This window comes from Polyodon spathula, chromosome 25 (assembly GCF_017654505.1).
Source record: "Polyodon spathula isolate WHYD16114869_AA chromosome 25, ASM1765450v1, whole genome shotgun sequence".
NCBI lineage: Eukaryota > Metazoa > Chordata > Actinopteri > Acipenseriformes > Polyodontidae > Polyodon > Polyodon spathula.
In genome coordinates, this window is record NC_054558.1 from 22,157,602 (window position 1) to 22,178,777 (window position 21,176).

The window sequence follows — 21,176 nt, forward strand, 5'->3', positions numbered from 1 at the left end:
GGTTTCTACAAGTTATTGTCTTCAATTTATTAAGAGAAAAGACAGAAATGAAATTATGGAAATCTTGGATTGCAATTTCAGTTCGCAATTGGGTAGTGTGGGCTAACTCATTTCCAGTTTACAAAAACAAAAACAGATAAGGTAAGCAATGTCAGTGTTGCTGGGTACGGTTCTAGAATTTGATAAATTGATAAGCACTCTCAGTGTTGCTGGATACGGTTCTAGAATTTGATAAATTGATAAGCAATGTCAGTGTTGCTGGGTACGGTTCTAGAATTTGATAAATAGATAAGCACTCTCAGTGTTGCTGGGTACGGTTCTAGAATTTGATAAATTGATAAGCAATGTCAGTGTTGCTGGGTACGGTTCTAGAATTTGATAAATTGATAAGCACTCTCAGTGTTGCTGGGTACGGTTCTAGAATTTGATAAATTGATAAGCACTCTCAGTGTTGCTGGGTACGGTTCTAGAATGTTACAGACCCAGTGTGTTCTTGTAAATATGCTTTGTTAAGGTATTAAGATATCACTTTCAGCATGCGCTGGTAAAGAGGGCAAATGTAGTAATAACGCAGAATATTCAAAAATATGACTGCCCCCCACTGCTAGGCCTCCTGAAGCCATTGCTACATGACCATCTGCACCTGATTTTACTGAAATGTATAGAAAGTCTTTAGCCTGTGCACTGCCTCGGAAACACTCTAGGCCCAGTTCAATTACATTTTTAGCTGTGAAATAAAGTGGACAAAATAAGAAGTGTAATAATCCACGGAATGAAGAAGAATGTTTACTTGGGTGGAAGTGGCACATCATTGATTATGAGTTAATCACCTTTTCAGTAAAGCTCCAACCCCTTTGTGGTATGAACATTATTTTCCCATCTCATCTCAACACGGTTTGGGACCTTAACCTAGACTTGTCTGGGTGTTTGTCCTGCTGCAACATCTCTGCAAGGCTCTTGTCAACTACATGTAAAATCAACACACGTGCATTCCCAGTTGATAGTGTGAGCATTAGGAGATTGATCACACTATCAATTGGGGGGTGGAGAGAGTCCAAACTAATTTCAACACCCTGAGAAAGACTTCTAGTCGAAACATTTACCACTGAACTTTAGTATTCTTCTAGTGTTTCTAGTAATTCTCCCACGAGCTGTGCGGCTCTACCTACCTCTTCAACATCTCACTCCTTCCCCCTACAGGCAGCAAGGCTGTACCTACCTGAACCACTGTACATCTCACTCCTGCCCCCTACAGGCAGCGAGGCTGTACCTACCTTCACTACATCTTCATCTGCTGACTGACACCCTGTGACCTGCTCCACCTCCGTCACTGTGCCATCCTCTTCCACCGTGACGATCTTTACAGGGACAGTTACTGGCTTCCCTGTTAATATGGCCGTGTTCAGAATTTCAGAGTCCTGGAAAAAACATAAAGAGGGAGAGAGAGCAATCATTACACATTATCTTCAGATATGTCAATTGTCATCAAATATATTGCAATGACCACTTCATTGGTAAGTTCAATAATATATACTACCACGACGGACCTAAACTCAGACCCTAATCATCTACTTTATTAATTAGGAGTGAAGCATGATGCAGGCTGGTGAACATGCTATCAAAGTGCTAATGTATGCACTAACACTGCATTATTCATCTTGATTTTAAAACAATGTCATTTTATTTGCATGGGTGCACATTGGTGCTTTGATAAAAGTCTGGCTGTAACAGTTTAATTTTTTTTTTTTAAATGATTATTAACTTTACACTTCATGTGACACAGTAAGTAAGCACCACACGACTCTGTCAGCAAGGCTTTGAGTTCTCAACTTCATCTTAAAATGACAGATGCACGTGTCTCAAGACCTGGTTGTTTCATTGCTGACATTTTTTGTTTTACATGCATTTGTTTCTGAGGCTAATTCTCTCAAGAGAACGTACCAATTTATTTTGACATTATAAACAAGCATGAGACATTGTTTAAAAACACAGCAGGAGAATCGCAATGCTGCACTCCATACAAAACAACCAGAGTACCATGTTCCCTTTAGAAATATCTGAAGAGACAAGGGCTGAGCTGGGGCATGCATGAAGACTGAATACAGGCTGTGAACTGTTTAATAAAATAACAGATGCATTATTGGGAAATTACAATACTAGTGTACAGTATAACTGTAAGCTGTAAGTAACCCGGCAAAAGCACACCAGAGCATGACCAACTCCAGCAGCACAATGGATTTGAAACAAATACAGCAGAGTACATGTATAGTGTCAATTAAGACTAGTAGCTGCTCCGTCTTAAACCAATACAAACTAAACAGGTGTAATGCCAGCAATTTACCATAACCCCACACTCTCATACCTCTAAACAGAGCCCTGCGTCAATAGCAGTCTCTTAAACACTGGACACAGCAGTAACCGCACGAAACTGTGATACGAAAAAAAGGATGTCATACTTTTCTAAGAAATGAATTATCGTTCAGTGCTGTAAGTCCTTAGTAAGCACTGTCACAGCCGGCATTTCACATTGTAGATCCCTGCATGGCATAATCAGCTTAGTATCCAGCGTATTGACATTTCTGCAATGCAGCTGGTTCTCTTCAAATGGTGCTCCCCAGCTTAGGCTATCTCTTGAGATGACCACCAGGAGACATTAAAGCAGGAATCTTTGAATAGACCTCCGCACTACTGGAGTACAAGCAGGGCTGTGTCTTCATCCGTATAAAGAAATCTGATCTAATGAGCGCAGCACAGTGACCTGGGATTAAACCACAGTACTGCTGAACACCACTTTTTTGGTTTAGTTATGATTAAACAAGGTAAAGACCAAGTCACACCCCTCCCATTGATTATGTTGTTGCAATTATTATTTTTTTCCTCCCAGTTCAAAGGAAAGCTTTTGAAATAAGCGCACTGTAGATATGGACTGTTTTAAGAGCTGATCTGTGCAGTGAAGCTGTGCTGAGCATGTAGACCAAGGGTTCTGAGACATGCAAGCTGAGATCTGGCTAGCTGGTGCACAACTTCAGCAGCTGGAGACGTGCCAAAGCCTATTAATACTTTGTTTGCTACATTGTTCTGCTGGCAACAGTTGAACGTTTTTCAGCTTCAATGTTTTACCCACCAGCATGTCGGTGGATAGCTGCCCAGCCTGTTTACAGCAATGTCTGAATTTCAAAATGTACTACTGCTGGTAGAGAATCCATTCAAATCAATATCTGCTTGGTTTATTGCATGTGGTCAAGTTTTTAAATATGCTGAGGCCAACAACACACCTCACACAAAAGGGTTAACATGGGAATATCACACTCTGCACACACATAAATGCACACACACAAACACTCACACACGCACGCACGCACGCACGCACGCACACTCTTGCACAGGCACGCACACACACACAAACACTCACACACGCACGCACACTCTTGCACAGGCGTGCACGTGTCTCCACTGCATGTCTGCCGTATAGGATTTTCTAACCAGGGGTGAATAATCTTGCAGCCAGCAATTTTAATACTCTTAGTATTATTAAGAGCAGTGCAGTGCTTTTCACTGAAAACTGAACTTGTTCTTGGTCAAGCTCTACAGGTTGCCCTTATTAGCCTCCTGTACGTTTATTAAGTAGGGCTACCATCGTGCTCACCAAATAGCTTGATCATTCTCATTCTTCTCGCTGGATAGGGAGGACCTGGAGGGGGAGGAACTGGAGAGGAAGGGGCTGGAGAGGGAGGAGCTGGAGGGAGGAAGCTGGAGAGGAAGGGGCTGGAGAGGAGGGGAGCTGGAGAGGGGAGGAAATGGGGGTGCTGGAAAGGGAGAGCTGCAGAGAGGAGCTGCAGAGGAAGGATCTGGAGAGGGAGGAGCTGGAGAGGTGAGAAGGAGGGAGGGTGGGGGGCACACTTTATTGTTGGGTTGACCAAGAACATGGAATGGGAAAAGGAAATAAAATGTGTTTATCAAGACTTTTGTATCAGTGAAGCAGAAGGTGATGCAAAGAAAGGTGCATAGGCTTGACTCTAAAGAGGCTGGCTAAGAGAGAATAAGCAAGTGTGCTAACACTAGGCAGCCTTCCCAAATGAACCTGTGTATACACTGAACTCTCCCTTTGTGACTAGCTGCATGACAACCATATTGTGGACTTTATCATATAGCGCCAATTCCTCCATTGGAAATAATTAGGAAACACTGAGAGATTCCACAATTGACTTGTCTGCTTTTCCACCATTAGCTATGGTCTGAAGAAAATGCTAATATGTTAATCTTGCAAAAATTGCTACATGGCTATTAAGTGAATTGGGCTGAGATCTGGAGCGCTATTATAATATTAGAGGATGAGATGTTAGGAATGCCTATGCCTATTACTCCTCTTAATTCACAAGTAAATTACTGTATTGATTAAGTAGCCACAGGCTGATCTGTACTCTTGCAAATTATTTAAAAAGACAATGTTAGGTTAATTGCAAAAAAGTTGGTCCCTCATGTGATCCTCTTCATCTGACCTGGTTGTTTACATCAGGGCCTTTTGTGCACCAGTGTTATTAAAACCAGCATGCCCAGCAGTGCAGCCAAGTCTCTGTACTCTTAACAGCTGCAATGGCAATCAATCGTACAAGACCTGCACATGGAAATCAACTGGTTCATTCATCAACTAGGGGATTGCTACCAGAGCCACTGGGATTGCCCCACTAATCAAGCTTTGTTTGCCTTGTGAATCTCACATTGCTGTGCGCTTCTGCCACTGCTTCTTATGGAGACAGAAAAAAAAAACAATGGTTGAAAGAAGCATCCACAATCCGCCTGGTAAACAGGACCATGTTGTGCAACGTGTCCCCACGGACACGCCAGAGCTTAATCGATTCTCCTTTACTGTTATTATCAGGGCCTTGTGTGAGCAATGATATATCTGCCTGTACCAATCAGAACACAATCCCACCGCACTGCCAGTTTCCTTTAAGAAAGAACAGTGGAACGCATGTCACTGGAACCTACAAACAATTCTCTATGTTAAGCCGCAAGTAAATATGAAAGTCTGTTGAGAGTGGGTTAATTAAAATCCAAAGCTGATTGGTTGCCTGCACTGGGGAAAAGTTACCAGAGCAGGGAATTTAAAAAAACAAAACTGCCTTCTATGCCTCGGAGGATTGATATCAGACCCACAGAAACAAGGTAATAAGTGATTTGGCTCCTTGGTGTTTTGACAAATTGAAAATGCAAACTTAGCGTGAGTCATGATAAGCATTGCTAATGTCTGACACAACACAGGGTCAAGCTAGAAGGCTAGTGGCAACATTGACGTTATTACACAAATACTTCACATAAATGTCTCCGGGCTCTTTATTATTATGATTATTATTATTTTTTTTTTTTTTTACATATACAGTATATAAACATGTGAACAGTGAAGATCTCCGTTTATTCTTAATCTCAGGGTATCTGATGATGTTGTCTAGGCATCCTCCGTGTTAACATTAGAGAGATCTGCCAGCGGGAACTCTTGAGTACAATTAGTGGAGGAGTGAAACAAATCAAAGAACTTTTAGACAGAAATGTTTTGTTTTCTTCTGCCAAACAATAAAATAAAACAGAGTTAAAGCCATCCATTATAAGAGAATTAACTAGATGAAAATACTAGCTGCCCCATATGAGCAACTGGGGGCCTAAGGGTTAGTTACTTTGTGCTCCACAGATTAATCACAGCATGGCGTTTGAAAGGCTGTGCTTAATGCAGCTAGAGAACTAGGCTTTGTTTAGTCAACAAGGCCAGCAACCATCCTGAGGCTGCTTTTCCACAAATGAATAATATCTACTCTGCAGAGTGTCTTCAAAACATTGAATCTGCATCAGCAATCAATACAAGTGATTATTTAAGCAACCTGAACATCTCCTCAAGCCATTTTCCAATCCACTGTAGAAAATACCTAGAAAACAAACAGCAGAGGCTTCATGGCACCTGACTTTCTTTCATCTGCTTTCAAATGAAAAAAATATATATTTTTAACAAATCTGTAACTTTTTTTTGATAAGCGAATTCATTTCTCTAAAAAAAAAAAAAATTTAAAAACTTGACTTGTAGTCGGCCAGCTGTTTTATATATATACATTCACACACACACACACACACACACACACACACAGACCAGGGTGCAAGGATGCTATGTGGTATATAAATACGTTCAGATGTTGCATGAGAACAGCATGTCCTGGAGCCGATAATCATTATAAATACAAAGCTTCATTTGTGAAGTCATGGCAAATCATGTATTATTAACATTTACTGAGGTCTAATACACAGCTTTATAAATATGTCAGAGTGTCATCATTGAAACAGCATATCCTGCAGCCTTTGAAAGCAATTCAAAGAGAGCTTAATCCCCTCTGCAAGATTACAGAACAATTTATGTTAATGTTGGCTCCGGAGCTTTCAGGAATGAAATCCTGTTTGGATGCTGTAACATTTTCTGTATTTCGCAGATTCCCAGTAATTCAATCATCCCACACTTTTTATATTACAGAATTCCCAAAGTTGAATACTGTTTGAATAGATGAGGGGCTGTGTTTAGATCAGTGAATACAGTGCATAGGAAATTAAAGGGTTCATGCTGTCTTGTACACTGATTTTCAGTAATATCTTATGTATGGTAGGCATGCATATTTTTTATAGTTAACTATCATTTTTCTAGGTTTTTGCTATACTTTACACAATGTTTATCACAATACTCATTATAGCAGCCAACTTTTAGAAGTGTGTACGATGACAATTTTTTGAAAAGGGTTTGAAGCCATTGTTCATTAAATGTATTGTAATTTTTTGACAGCTATGCATATTTTAGCAGAACTGTAGAATAAAGTAGCAACCTAATGTGAAGACAGAAACGGAAATGTCTTTTGTTGAGTGAGGGAGTGAGCAATGACTTACCATTGTAACACCAAGACAGTTCTGATGTGTGCATTCACTGCCTCAGTTACAATGTTGTGAAATGTATACATGACCTAGTGCTGCTATGAAACGCCCTCCATCGCCAGCGTTCACTCAAACTGGGCATTAGAACGAATGACGCTAGCAACAAGCAGATCTCAAGCATGGCTTCCTCCTGCAGCTTAAAAACCTCTGGCACAAACCAAACCTAGTTGTAGAACCACTTTACAATATTTCATTTTGTACTTCAACAGCCCCAGAATTCCTTCTTCCCCAGCAGTGCATGAGGGACGTGTGGCTTCCAAAAGAGAGCACTTTGCAGCACAGCATACAGCCATTTCTATTGATTTGTGCTGAGAGAAGCTTGCAAACCCTGGCATTTTGTATGTGTTACTGATGCATCTGCACAGAGAGAGTGTAGCTTGAGAAGAAGCAGTTTTTGTGCCAAGTACTGCAATTGAAATCTTCCCTTCAACCTGTTTATCAGCCTGTGCTGTACTTTCTAAAAATAGACTGAGTAGAAAGTCTATTTGTATGAAATAGAAAATGTTCTTTCTAGTTCCCTTTCCAGGCTGGCGTCACAAAAGAGACAGAATTGATGCATAGCTGACATATGAACTAACAAAACAGCAAAGATGTTTATTTGCTTTCTTTTCTTTTGCCTCTGAGCAAAAAGCAATACGTTTAACACTGGAGCTTACAGCCCTGGGCACATAGATATTAGACCTGCTGCTAGACCGCACTGGACATGTACAGGATATGAATGAAAGGCACAGGAAAGAAGTTTCCGAATTGGAGATGTTGAGACACTCATAATCAGGAACTAATGTGTAGAAAATGTACTTGGTAGGAGGAGAGTAAAGGAACAAAATAAATCCAGAGAGGCACACATGCAAAATAACACTGGTGCGTTGCATTTGTAATAAGCAATGTGATCTATGGGACGTTTACTGCTCTGTAAAATACTGTGCGCCAACATATATTAACATGAGACGTATGAGCCAGAGAACAAAGAGTGAGCATGCATCTCCCATTCCAGTTTAGATCAGATCCTTTAAGATTAATCTTATCGATCATCAGGGTCCTGGCATGAGACCGCAGTCTGCCCTGCCATGTGACAATCACTGCTGCTATTATCCAGGTTCATGGTGTGTGATCGGCTGGCAGGGTGAAGTGGGTTTAAGCTCCATAGCTCAGCTGGGCACCAGGTGGCCAACATCATAGCTAGAGTGCAGCTGTGTGTGGAGTCCTGGGGTTACGTAAGGAGACTTCAGTCATGTGACAGTGGCAATCTCAATCCCAACGAGACCTGCAGCTGTAATTGTCTGTTCTGCAGAAGATCAGTCCCAGTCAATTAAGGACACACTGAAAAGATGTGATCATGATTTGAATTATATGCATCCAAATGGTACACCATTCGGATATGAAGAAAACCGCTTTTCATATTATCCACTTTTAAACCATGGGAGTTTGAAAAGTAGGCTTGCAGTAAACCATGCAAAACACATGCAAATACATTTTCCTTGCTTCTTTTGTGTGTGTGGTTGCAGAGCGTTCTTCATTTATCCACAGAGCATGGGTTGCAGGAGCGGTTGTCATTGTATCTTCCCCCATATTGCCCCTTGGGCATGCCTTAAGGCTGCCCGGGAGGGACCACCCTTTGAGAGGGTGAGGGAGCGGTTCACTTAAAAATGCCATTCCAGACATGCAGTGCAGATCTGAACCACACAGCTCCCATGCTGCCTTACTCATCCACTGTTATAGTAACTTTGAGAGCCTTCTTCTCCAGGGGTTAAATATATAATGTTGATGAGACTGAACGGTTTCTCTCTGCTGAACTCCACCTCCAGTAACACTAACCGCGCCAGCAATAAAGAAAAGGCATCGACCAGTATCACTCCCCGGGGAAATCCTTGATACTGCGGTCACATATTGCTGCACAGATTGCTGTGTATAATGCCATTATTTCACATTTCCCTTTCAGAAAATACATCTCTTTCTATCTAACCCCATTCTTTGAAGTACCCATCTGACCATGATCATATTGGATTTCCTTCAAAACATGCATTGCTTAATGATGCATCGCATGAGTGGACATGTGTGTAATGATGCAAATATGTCAGTGGGAATGGAAAACATGAGGAAGTGTTTCCAGGTGACAGTCTTAAGGTCATATTGATGGGCATTTTTCTGGCGTCATCAGAAATCGAGTTATTTTATTAGTGGGGTACTTTACTGTGTGGGAGCTTGCACAGATTAGATGCGTGCTGCTTGGTTCACACAGTGACATGGTATTAAACTAGATCAAGGGGTGATGGAGCCTGTGTTTGCACACAAACAGAACAAGGGCTGCTCTCTGCTAAACAAAGGGCACAGATGAAGAAATGATGGAGGGATGTACAACAGCACTTCATGGTTTAATACAAAATGAATCATGATTGTAGGAGACTGCAGTGGCAAAATCAGCTGGGGGCAAAGAGGTTCCATAGCCTACCTGGGCTGCTCGTTGGTTTGCTGGTAATGCTAAAGCAATGTGCTGCGTACTCATGAGAGAAAGAGGTTCAGGACAAAAAGCACACAATGTAGGTCTGCCAACTGCTTCTTGAATGGTGAATACAGGTGTGTTGTAAAGATCCCTTTTAGTTCCATGAAAACAGTGCTAGCTTCTCACCGGGAAACGTGCTAAACTCCCCAAACAGCAAAGGCTTGTCATGTGAAAATGTACCAGTGAACAAAGTGTATAACATATCCACGCAGCTCCTTTACAGCCTCTGTGTGAGGGAATAAATGCCTCCAACTTCCACAGGGAGTGAGTCATTTAGATATAAAGTCTTGAGTGATTTTGCAGAATGTAGTGTAAAGAATTCACGGATCATGATAAAATATTACTGCCCATTAGATTATGTCTAGAGTACAGTTAACTCAAGCATGAGAAGCTGCTTAGGAAGCAGCCCGGGGAGGGTGAGCGCTCAGCTGGTAGTTCTTTTGGTGCACTCTGGGAATTTGTCATCCTTTTTGCCTGAGGGTGTAACCTTCTGAGTCAGCCTGAGGTCCGAAGCGAATCCATTCAGGATTTTTTCGTCAAGGTTAGGTGTGATATATATGTGTGTGTATATATATATATATATATATATATATATATATATATATATATATATATATATATATATATATATAGGGAAACCTACACAAATGAAAGTTTGGTTTGCTCAGCTACATGTACATTGCTGGGTGTTCTCAGTAGGAGCGCGAAGTTATGGTGGTCAATTTCGCTTCAATTCGCCACGTTATACCACCAATGCAATGGTAATGTTATTATGCATAGTTACATTGACTTAATGTACGATATCACCCTTTTCTGATACAAGTATGTACTTACATGTAACGTGCTAAAAAGATGTACACATCAAGTACATTGTAACTGCATAATATCATTGTAATTGCGTGTATGCACACATGTATTTACTGTGTAACTGCTATGTAAATACACGGTAATTAGAGACATAATGTAAAGTGCTACCCCAAATATATTTAAACGGGAGACGGATTCTAAATTAGGCTCCCTATTGTTTTAGAATATACTGTACATGCCACATGCGTGTTAGATTTTATTTTCCTACTGAATAAATTACCTTTTGTTAAGGAAATATCAGTGTTTAAATAAAAGCATTGTAGTTGATGGATTGAAGAGAATGGATCTATTTTTCCTAACAAAAACTAAATTGAAAACACAATGGCATAAGCAGATCCTAATCTATTAACTGTAACTCTACAAGCTGCGTTTCCAGCATTAAAGCCAAGGGACCACATAACTGGATAGAAATGCAGTTATTTTTCAATACAGTACAGCCGTTGTCATTAAAAAATGACGATGTATAAACCATCTCCTCTTTCTTGTTGTTTAAATTTTAATTTAATCTCAAGCAGACAGAAAATGAAACACAAATCTACACAACCTCCTACAATAATATTAAGCATAACGTTTTTAATAATTTAAAGCCATCGCACTTATGAAAAGTGTTCAACGTGGGAATCAGACCCCTTTCTTCTAAAGATGCGCACCAAACAAAAGGCATGCATTTAAACATCATTTTAAGAAAAAAAAGCCAAATCTTTACGCATGCTCGCTTTAATCATTTATTTTGGCAGATAAACTCACAGAGGAAAAGGCAGTTTTTGTACTATTAAAATACAGACTCACAGTCATGTATTTGTAAAGTGTGCTGTGCTGTACATGTACTACGCATTGCATACATTAAAACATACGAATGTGCATGCATGCACACTGCAATGCTCTGGATGGTACACTGTGCTACCCTACTTTATACCGGGAACCTTTCAATACTCCACAGCGACTTACTGACATCAGTCCTACTATTTTATTTGAAGTGACATTAAGGGGGGTGGAAATCAGTTTCGTGATAATTGCAGTGATAACACCCATGTGATAATAACTAGAGTGATATTATCAGGGGCCTGTCACATCTGACTTAGTTATCTTGGTTATCTAAGGAGGCAGTGTGGTCCAGTGGTTAAAGTCCGGGGCTCAAATCGGTCGGTTCAAATCCCGCCACTGACTCGCTGTGTGACCCTGAGCAAGTCACTTAACCTCCTTGTGCTCCATCCTGCGTCCTACTGGAAGTGACTATATGAAAGATTTGGAAAAGCTTGCAGTAGGTACATGAGAACTTTTAAGTACTGTGGTTAATTCCCTTTCATTAAGCACTGCGTTTCCCAAGGACTCCAGACAGAAAGGCTATTGTCAAGCCCCATGGTTTTGTTTCTTCCTCCTCTTTCATATTCCTAAGCTGAAGGCGGTTAGGGGAGTAGGTGGTAAAGGCATGGAGGAATGATTTGCAGAAAATCCATTAAACACATTTACAGTGAGACTGTCCTGGATTTAAATTGAACTACCATTGTGCACTATCTGCATATGAAATAAAAAGCATTTTACTGATCTGCACATCCTTCAGGAGCGTTTATTTCCCCCTATCAATATCATACATCATCTGATCAACCGATACCTGTTGCATGCACAGGTGTGCTTCCCTTGGATTCCACTAGATGGCAGCATCAAACATCATGTCTTTATAAATAGAACTTGTCAAATAAGATATATAAACTACTTTTGTATATTTTACAGTATAACAGTCATTACACACAGATCTAAAATACAATCTTCCTGTTTTTTTGTCCTATTTTTACAGACAGAAATATGCTTGAATATAGCCCATAGATGGCAGCCCGTTTTATATTGTAAATTAAAACGAGTTAATAGCAAAACTTATACAAATTCACACCATGCTGCATTACATTCTTTTTGTATCTATACGGTGAGGCGGTGAGCTTCAGTAGTGCCAATCCATTATAATCAAGCAGGCTTTTGCTGGAAGCAGACGACACAGAGCTAAAAGAGTAATGGCAGGAGAAAAAAATGAAAATGATCCACATGACAATGTTAATTACACTTCATCTATTAGTAGGCTGGTAATGGAACCATTCGTTTTCATGCAGATATAACCCTGCTGGGAAAGGAAAAAAGAAGTTACATCCTACTGTGCTAATAAGAGTTGAGCATCATAGTGATTTAACATCAAAAGGCCAAGGTATGAGAGGGTTTATTCATGTATTCAGGGCATTCAAAATGTTGCATCCGGCTGCAAGTCACACTTAAGTAGATGAGTTAACAGATTTGCATTCAACTGCAGTTATGTAAGCTTATATAACATGAAATGCCAATAGTAATACTGATATACAGAGTATCGCTAGCTCATGAGGATACCATAGACACAACAACAGCCCTTGTAAAAGCATAGCAAAGTGTAATAAAGCATCGGTAAGCATTGTAATGACAGGAGAGGTATGGGAAAACATATGGAAAAACATGGCAAACCAGGCTATGATGTAACCATGGGAAAAGCATGATGGGAAAAGACTGCAACATGACTAGTAAACGCCGATAAGAGAATTACCATGACTACAACTACAAACACTATTCATTCATGCTTAACCTACATATGGGTCTTTAAAAGGCTTTGAGCAGCACATTAATAAAAAATGACAGTTTATTTACCGTTATTTTCTTTTCTTTTTCTTGTTTTATTTTACTGACACAAAGAAAATATTTTCCCAAAACTTCACTCCAGATTTAGCCAGACAACTAAATGTAACATCTAGCCACCAGAGGCATCATGTGAGTGTGTAGGCCTAATGATGGTTTTGTTTCGCTACAAAATAATTTATTTGTAAACTGCTAATGGCGGTGTCAATCATTGTCCTGGAAACCTCATTTGGTAGCGAGAAAGTCCAGACATTAAGGGAACTCCATTAATGAGACGAGCGTGTCATGCAGAGCTGCAAAGCGTTTTTACAAGGTCAGTGTAATTATTTTCAGGAGCAGGGCTTCGTTAGCACATCAGCTTACTGTGTCGCTCAACGACAGAAAAGCAGCCCTTAAAAACTTATTAGTGAAGTACCGTTTTTGGACATGTATGTGCATTGATGTTAATAAGATTAATGACGGGTTTTGATTTTTTGAAGGCAAAAGTTAAATCATAAGTGAAGCATGTATTGACCCAACTATAAATCACATGAATTCATCACTGGAGAGCCACTTGGTGGATCATGAGATGTCATGAGCGCTGGTAGTCACAATGCACACCTCGGTGACCACGTGACATACTACCCTGTAGTTCCTGCTGAAAGAGCAGCCCGTTACAGCACTGCACATTCACAGCATGTTATACAGCAGACTGGTAGGGACTGGATTGAGGGTCCAAAGAGGAACATAAACTTTAAAAAGCCAAAAGACAGTCCAACACAGCTCAACCTTTGTAATAAGGCAATTCAATTTCAAGTCTTTCAACCCTCCATTAAAAACACAATGATGGTTTTCTTTAAAAGCTACAAATTACAAATGTTGCATTTAATGGTTTTGAATGGATCTTTATATATATATATATTATATATATATATATATATATATATATATATATATATATATATATATATATATATATATATATATATATATATATATATATATATTATAATATGTAAATATATTACGATGTAATGTTAACATTTAGTAATTATGTTGTGTAATGTAATGTCATTTTGTAAACATTATGTCTTTTAGAGAAGTGAGACATCCATTACGCCACTAGCTTATCGTGACACTATACATCCAGTTCTCTTTCCATTGAGTGTCACTAACTACATTAAGTGACCTATTAGTGAGAGGTCTGAGAATTGCACCAGGCTTTTCATTTCCACTTCTGCCAATTCAACTTAAGCTACTTGCCTGATTATTGTCAAATTGCTTTTCCCTTGCCTTAACCTGCAGGAACAATAATGGGTACATTCTCATCTGTATAAGGATTCGAAACCTCTATTAACCGCACAGCACAAAACGCCTGGGAGCAAACCAGGGAACCGTCCAAGAAAAGTAAACACAGTTAAGTAAACTTGTTATTTTTCAAAAAAGAATTAATTTGCTATTTACTGCACTGTGTTTACTTGTCTCTCCACACAGCTGAAGATGGGGTGAGACGGGCTTGTCAGCCTGTAACTGACTGCTGCAGAGATTAATGCTCAGAGCGGCTCAACCCGCAGCTGGCTCCCAAGTTAAAAAGACAGGCTCGATAAAATCCTCATAATTATTTGTTAAACGCTCCACTGCCAAGGTCCCAGATCTACAGAAAGGCGAGACACATTTAATTACATTGCAGTGCACTGGACTCCACTGGATCTACACCGCATCAATATTAGATCTCATTGGGACACATTCATTTCATTTATATACCGGGAGCAATGAATGTTACACTTTATAGTGCCATGTGCAATACATCCAAGACAGGAACTCTATACAAATAAACTACTAAATATCTTAAGCAATTTTCCCAATTTCAACAGAAACGACATCATAAACAGTCACTCCGTCACTCAAGTACTTTCCAGTCCATCTGCCATTAAAAAAAGCCAATCCATTTTTGGAAAAACCAAAAATCCACTTTGAGTGAAGACAATAAATGCACTTCAAGTAGAGCAGAGAGTGTCTTTGGATCTGTGTTCAACGATAAACAGGAGACAGCCTAGTCTTGTATTATTGTGCTGTACACACCACACGTTTTACATATAAAACAAATGACCAGCTGACTCCTTACTTGTGAGGTTAATACCTCAAACCCATCATAAAACTAAGCTGGCAAGTGCTATATATATATATATAAAATCTGCAGGCGTTTCAAGTGTAATTATGTTTGATTGTACTGTCTGCCTTTTTTCACTATTTGCAATAAACTGATTAGAGTCTAGCTCTCTTGAATTAAGAACTCGTAGAAGTACATTGATTATGTTTTTTAAATTAATGTCATTTTTCACATCTCCCTTTATATTTCAATCACCCTACACTTAATTGTAATTAACAGCACACATACAGCATTGGGATGGAACACAATGCTAATATCTTGCAATAGCCAGAGAAGAACACAAGGGGAGGCATTATCCACTTAGAGGGCACCATGTAATTAAATAAAGCAGGACAGTTACCCCTGAGGCTGTCCTTCAATGGATTATTATTATTTGTTGGAATTTAGGTGACTTGCTCAGGGTCACACAGTGAGTCAGTGGCTGAGCTAGGATTTTGAACCGGGGACCTGCTGGTTACAAGCCCTTCTCTTTAACCACTGGACCACACAACCTTTTATCCATTGCACAGATAAATTTATTCTTTGTTTTTGGAAAATCGTCTAATTCCAGCAGCACCAAACTTATTTTGATGGCAAGAACCAGCAGCATATTATTACAGGTCTACAATAAGTCATACCGGGACCGTTCGGAAGTTCATGAGTTTACTTTACCAGCCCGTGTGCATGTGCATGACAGGATAACATAACAGCTTGTGTTAATAAACAGTTCAAAGATAACATAGTGGAAACAGCAGGGATCTCTTACCTCGGCCAGGGGCACGATCCCTGCCAGCTCCTTCTGACTGACGTACAGCGTGGAAACCACGTCCACTGCCTCCCAAGCCACGCGCTCTCCAGGGTACTCCACCCGCCACGTGACCGTCTGAGTGGCCAACAGGCCGCTGAAGCTGTCTATTTCAAAGTCCACCTTCATGATCTCATAGAATGGGACCTCCTCTCTGGAAAACAAAGTATCAAAAAATGGGATTAGAAATAACGCAGTTCCAATTACGAAAACAGCTTTATATATATACACATATATGATCTATAGAGTTAAAGCCATGGCCAATTGAAGTCCACTATTGTATTTGTGTCTGTCGTGGCCTATATTTTATTTAAACAAAAAGAAAACTAAACTGTATCGATTATAACTCTGAATGCAGCCAGTCCACCTTGGAGTCTGACCTTGGCAACTCTCAAAAGCAACAGCTGCTACGTTGGGCCAAGTCAGTACTTGCATGGGGGTTCTGTTTGGGGAGCGTTTCCCACAACAGCCAGATCTCAAGCAGTCCCCCAGCATGGCTTTACAGTATAGAGTGCTGATGCTGTCTTGACTTATCTCCAGTTCCTCTCCTCTGTTCCCCAGGTCAACACAATAACTGAGAACCTGTTCCCAGCTGGTCACACAACGGATTGGATTGACGGATATAACTGAGGTCAGCAAGGACCCCTCCCTTGACAATGAAGGCTTGACTGAAATTGAGCCCCAGCGAAACACCCAAGTGAGGCAGGGATGTTTAATTTCATGCCCTTTTACAGCCCACTCATATAAATAGTGTCTCAGCGATCCTTGAACTCTGGAGCACTGACTCTCCTCGCTGTTTGGCCCAGACTGATCACCCAGATGCCTGGCCGGGGTTTTACAGGGTTTCATTAGAGCATCTCAATTGGTTATTTGATAGATGTCAAGACCTCTGACCTGCTCGGCCCAGAATAATTTCATCCGGAACATGTTTGGCAGAACATGAAGGTTTTAGTACAGTAATTGTTTCTTATAAACTACTGTAGACGCCAATAAAATAAAAGTGTGCAAACGTAGTGAGAGACACTCCGGAGTGTTGCTGGTTGTGCTGCACGCACTGTACTGCAGGGTTAGACAGCTTCACTGTGGTCTGTAAGCAGCGGAGCAGGGCTCTGGGTTTGTGTGCTTCTGTCAATCACCTGCAGTCCCCCAGGGAACAATCAGTTCGGAGGTACTGCCTGTCACTTAATCACCCGGATCTTGAGATTTAAGCAGCCTTTGATTCCAGTTCATGTGTCGCATTTACAACCCCAGTGTTGCCTCAGTGAGATGATGTGAGGTTCACACAGTGCTCTCAGGCTTGCCCTGATATCCAGACCAGGGAGGGGGTCTGCTCTGGTCTAATCCAATTCCTTTTACATAAAGATTCGTGTCCAGCATAGCTTGACCCCCCTCAGCTTTACCACCTTTTGCAGCCGAATATGCTGGCTGTTATGCCATAACAACAGTGGGCTGGGAGGATAATAGCTTGACTGGTGTCAGTAAAGGCAGCAGGACCTATTCAACTGAGCTGTGAGTGTAGTATACTCTCCAGCAGCACATTGGCTCCTATTGATAAATTCTTCTCAGCGAGGTTTGCAGTACATCACCTCTATCTTGTAAGGTTTGTTTGTCAACATGTAAAGTATAGGACTGTGACCAATGTGTTAAACTGGGCTCAAATGCTACATAGTAAAAGCATAGCAAATTGTAATAAAGCATAGTGAAAGCATGGTAAAGCACAGGTAAGGTATAGTAAGCATATTAAAAATCACGTCAAACCATGCACTGGGCAGATTTACCATGGCAAACTGTTCTAAGAGACGCTCTATAATGGCACAGACACACTAGCCTGGCTCTTTTGCACAGCGGTTAAGGCGCTTGCTTGGGGCGTGTGAGGTCGCTGGTCTGTACAGTTTATTTTGAATGCACATTTCTGAATCCCACCACCATTACATGCAAGATATAAAAACTGGTTTGGGCATCCCAGGTTTCTACACTGCATTCTTACACACTTCAAATTTCTTATTAGACACATAACCCAGTGAGTCATTGTATCTCCACTTATTACACACTGATAATTTATGTGGTCTCCTACCATATGAGATTACTGCAGACAGCCTGCTGACTCGGTCTGTCTGTGTCAAAAGGAATGCCTAACACACTGCATTGAACCCTGTTAAAAAGGTTGGAGATGCAGAATCAGGAGGAGAAATGTGTTCTAATGTGTTCTAAAGACGATTACCTTGCCGCTACAGATTTAGAAAAAGTTATTTAGCGTTAGGGAACATATAACAGGAGCTGTGACGGAAGTAAGGGCTGACTTACAAGCTTACAAACTGGGCTGGTGATTCAGAGGATTAAGCACAGTTTGCATATGTTTGAGAAGATAAGGTGCTGTGCCTTCAATATAAACTCTATGCTTAGCTTGATTAGTACCTGAATGATGCTTCCTTCTACTGTGTATTCTACCACATTAGCAATGCTTTTCAAGTCTATATAGAGGATGCACATTCAAAGAGTATTGTAGTGTATCTGAAACTCAAATGTGACGAGTCTACAGACTTCATTCCAGTTATCATTGAGGGATGGTCACGGGCGCTTCCAGAGCAGCTTAAACACCTTTTAAAAGACTCCTCTCTCAGCTGTGAGGAGGGCGGAGAGCTGTGCAGACGTGCCTCGGGTGCATCTGGAGTAATGAGGGTTAACTAGCAGGGCTAAACAACAGAAGTACCGGACTCTGTGACATGTATGTTATAGAATGGTGCTGTGGAACTAGGCTATGTGCAGCCTGAAGCATTTCACTGCTAAGATCAATGAGCCCTGTGCTTGTACCCACAATCTGTGTCTGGATTCATACTGGTTTGGGTTAACATCAAACCAGCCTCCCCATCATTTCACAGTGAGCAGAGGTGTGCAGAAGGAGCCATGCCCTGAGACAGATTCTATTAGCACCACTCATTCATTAGTGAGAAGCCCTCGCTCAACCACTTGATGGGGAATTGAAAGAAAACGCCAGACTGAAAACAACTTTCAACCTGTGTTAATGAGAAAGCTTCCAAATACAGAATGAATTTCAAACCTATTATTTAGCAAAATAAACAGCCAAGCTGAAGAACATCAAGTACATGGTTTTTGGAAACTGCATTTTATAAATATAGGTGGTTAAGAATAACCTGGTTTTATTGAATGCAACTGCTTTAATTCTGTCTGCTTTTTTTTGTCCTCTGAATGTTTTATATATTTAAAAAAGCAATTTAAAAGCGCATTAAGGATCAGTTAATGTTTGCAGTAATTGAGTTCTGCAGTGCAACAGATGCTTTTGTACCCGAATACCTGAGAGAACACACTCTGTGATAAATTAGTCATATTCTTCAACAGGTGCTGACTGAAAACTTTTAATTGAAAAGATGTGCAGTGGATGAGTTACAGAAGAAGAAAAAAAAACAAGAAAAAAAAAAATTCAATTCTGTACATCGTGTTCACTTAAAGACCTAAGCAGATCTGAAATACAAAGATAATCAAAGCTAAATGTTTCATTTTGCCCTGAAGAAATGTTCAACCTCCACTGTTTTCACTGTCAGTTGTGTACATAATAAACCACGGACCCAGAGTACCCACTGGTCACATCGGTACAGCCAGCCTTATCTAATGGCCCTGCCAGTGTTTGAGATGGTCAGCTAAGGTGTGTTTGAAAACAGTGGAGGTACTAATAGGCTTTGGATGCCATGGTAACTACACCCATGTATTTCTATTTAAATCTATTAATGAGTGTGTGCAGTTAATGATGTAACAATCAACTGTTCCTATCTATTTAACCCTTCGGGCATCCTGGCATTGAATCTATGTATCCATGTATGTTTCTTTACTCTTCTATATTGTACATTATCTGATTGTATTTCTTCTAAAATACATACTGAGAGTCAAAACAACTTAGCTACAGTTGTTTTATAGTCCATGTAATGGAGTTATTTTATTGACCTTTTTCTTCCCCTGTACACTCATGTGGACTTGCTTGTGTTGCTTTGCTGTCCTCCTGAATATCTCCAGGGCTGCCCCACCTCCTGAATGCCTTGCCCCGCCCCAGGAGGATTGAGTTGCGAGACAGGCTGGGTTGAACGAGAGGTCGCCAAGTCAAGGCTGGTTCCGGCGTTCTATCAGTAGACACTCCGATTGAAAGAAAACAAAACGCTATTGGCTGTGCTTCATTCTCCCGGGAACTGAAGCAAAATGCTCCCATTGAAATTCATGGAAGGACTCCTTCGGGATGGATGGCTGGCAGGGAGAAGGAAAAAAAATCCAATAAAACAACCAAAAAGCTGCTCCAAACAGCGAGAGCCATCGTTCTTCTTGTCCCGGAGATCACTTGACATTCTGATCACTAGGATGATGCACTAGGACAGTTTCAGACAGGCATCAGCTTAATGCTGTGAGGTGTTACTCACTGGACCATGAGGGTAGACGCAAAGCTGTCTTGGAGTCCAACCTCCGTGACTAAGAAGCTTGTCACATAAAACATACTTTCGTTCCACTGAATCACTGGCAAAAGCAAACAAAAACCTGAAACGGAAAACCCAAAAGACTGCTGCGTCTGGGGTCCACTGTCATGTTTTGGCAGCTTTCAGAAAGTACCTTGGTTTTAGTTTTTTTTTGTTTGTTTTTTTAAACTTTGCTGCTACTGTAAAATTCGAAAAAGTGGTGGTTTTACAAAAAATCTTTTAAAAGCTAGACATTCTATTTAAGTAATTCCCTGAAATGGAGCTTTTAGTGCTTCCTAGTCTAAATCATGAGTCATTGATTTTATTAGGGTTCTTTCATTAGTTCTAAATTCCTGATGGGTGGATGAAAGAAATTGCAAATAGGAAATAACCCTCAGGCTTTAAGGCATCTGGCCTGGCAAGGCACAGCAAGTACTTAATCAGTGTAAAATATTTGGACTCGCTGAACTGTGCATGACTTCACACACTGAAGCCATGTGTTGGTCCACTCTGGGGTGGTCACCTTGGCATGCACCATTCTCACTACACAAGCTGGACCCAGCTGTACGAGTGGACCCTCCTGTAATGCTGCGGTCACATCAGGAACACTGGGCATTGCATTCCACCTCCAATGAACCTTGCTGTGGGTTCACTCGGAAAGAGACAGGACAACCCTTATACAAGTCTCCCACAGTAAAAGGGCATTGCAAAGTGTAATAAAGCTGAGTGAAAGCATGGTAAAGCACAGGTAAGCTATAACATCAAGAGCAGGCATTCTCCATTACAAAATGGGGATGTCGTTTTTTTCTAGAC

The 21,176-nt window shown here is 40.7% G+C and overlaps 1 protein-coding gene across 1 annotated transcript in view; it reads right to left on the reverse strand.

Moving 5' to 3' along the window:
- LOC121299588 (transmembrane protein 132C-like) overlaps positions 1-21,176 on the reverse strand; it is a 101,664-nt gene that overhangs the window by 13,361 nt on the left and 67,127 nt on the right. The window contains exons 4-5 of the mRNA XM_041227401.1: positions 15,871-16,063; positions 1,275-1,418 (exon numbers count right to left, since the gene is read on the reverse strand). Of these exons, the coding sequence (XP_041083335.1) occupies positions 1,275-1,418; positions 15,871-16,063 (337 nt within the window). The remainder of the gene's footprint in view (positions 1-1,274; positions 1,419-15,870; positions 16,064-21,176) is intronic.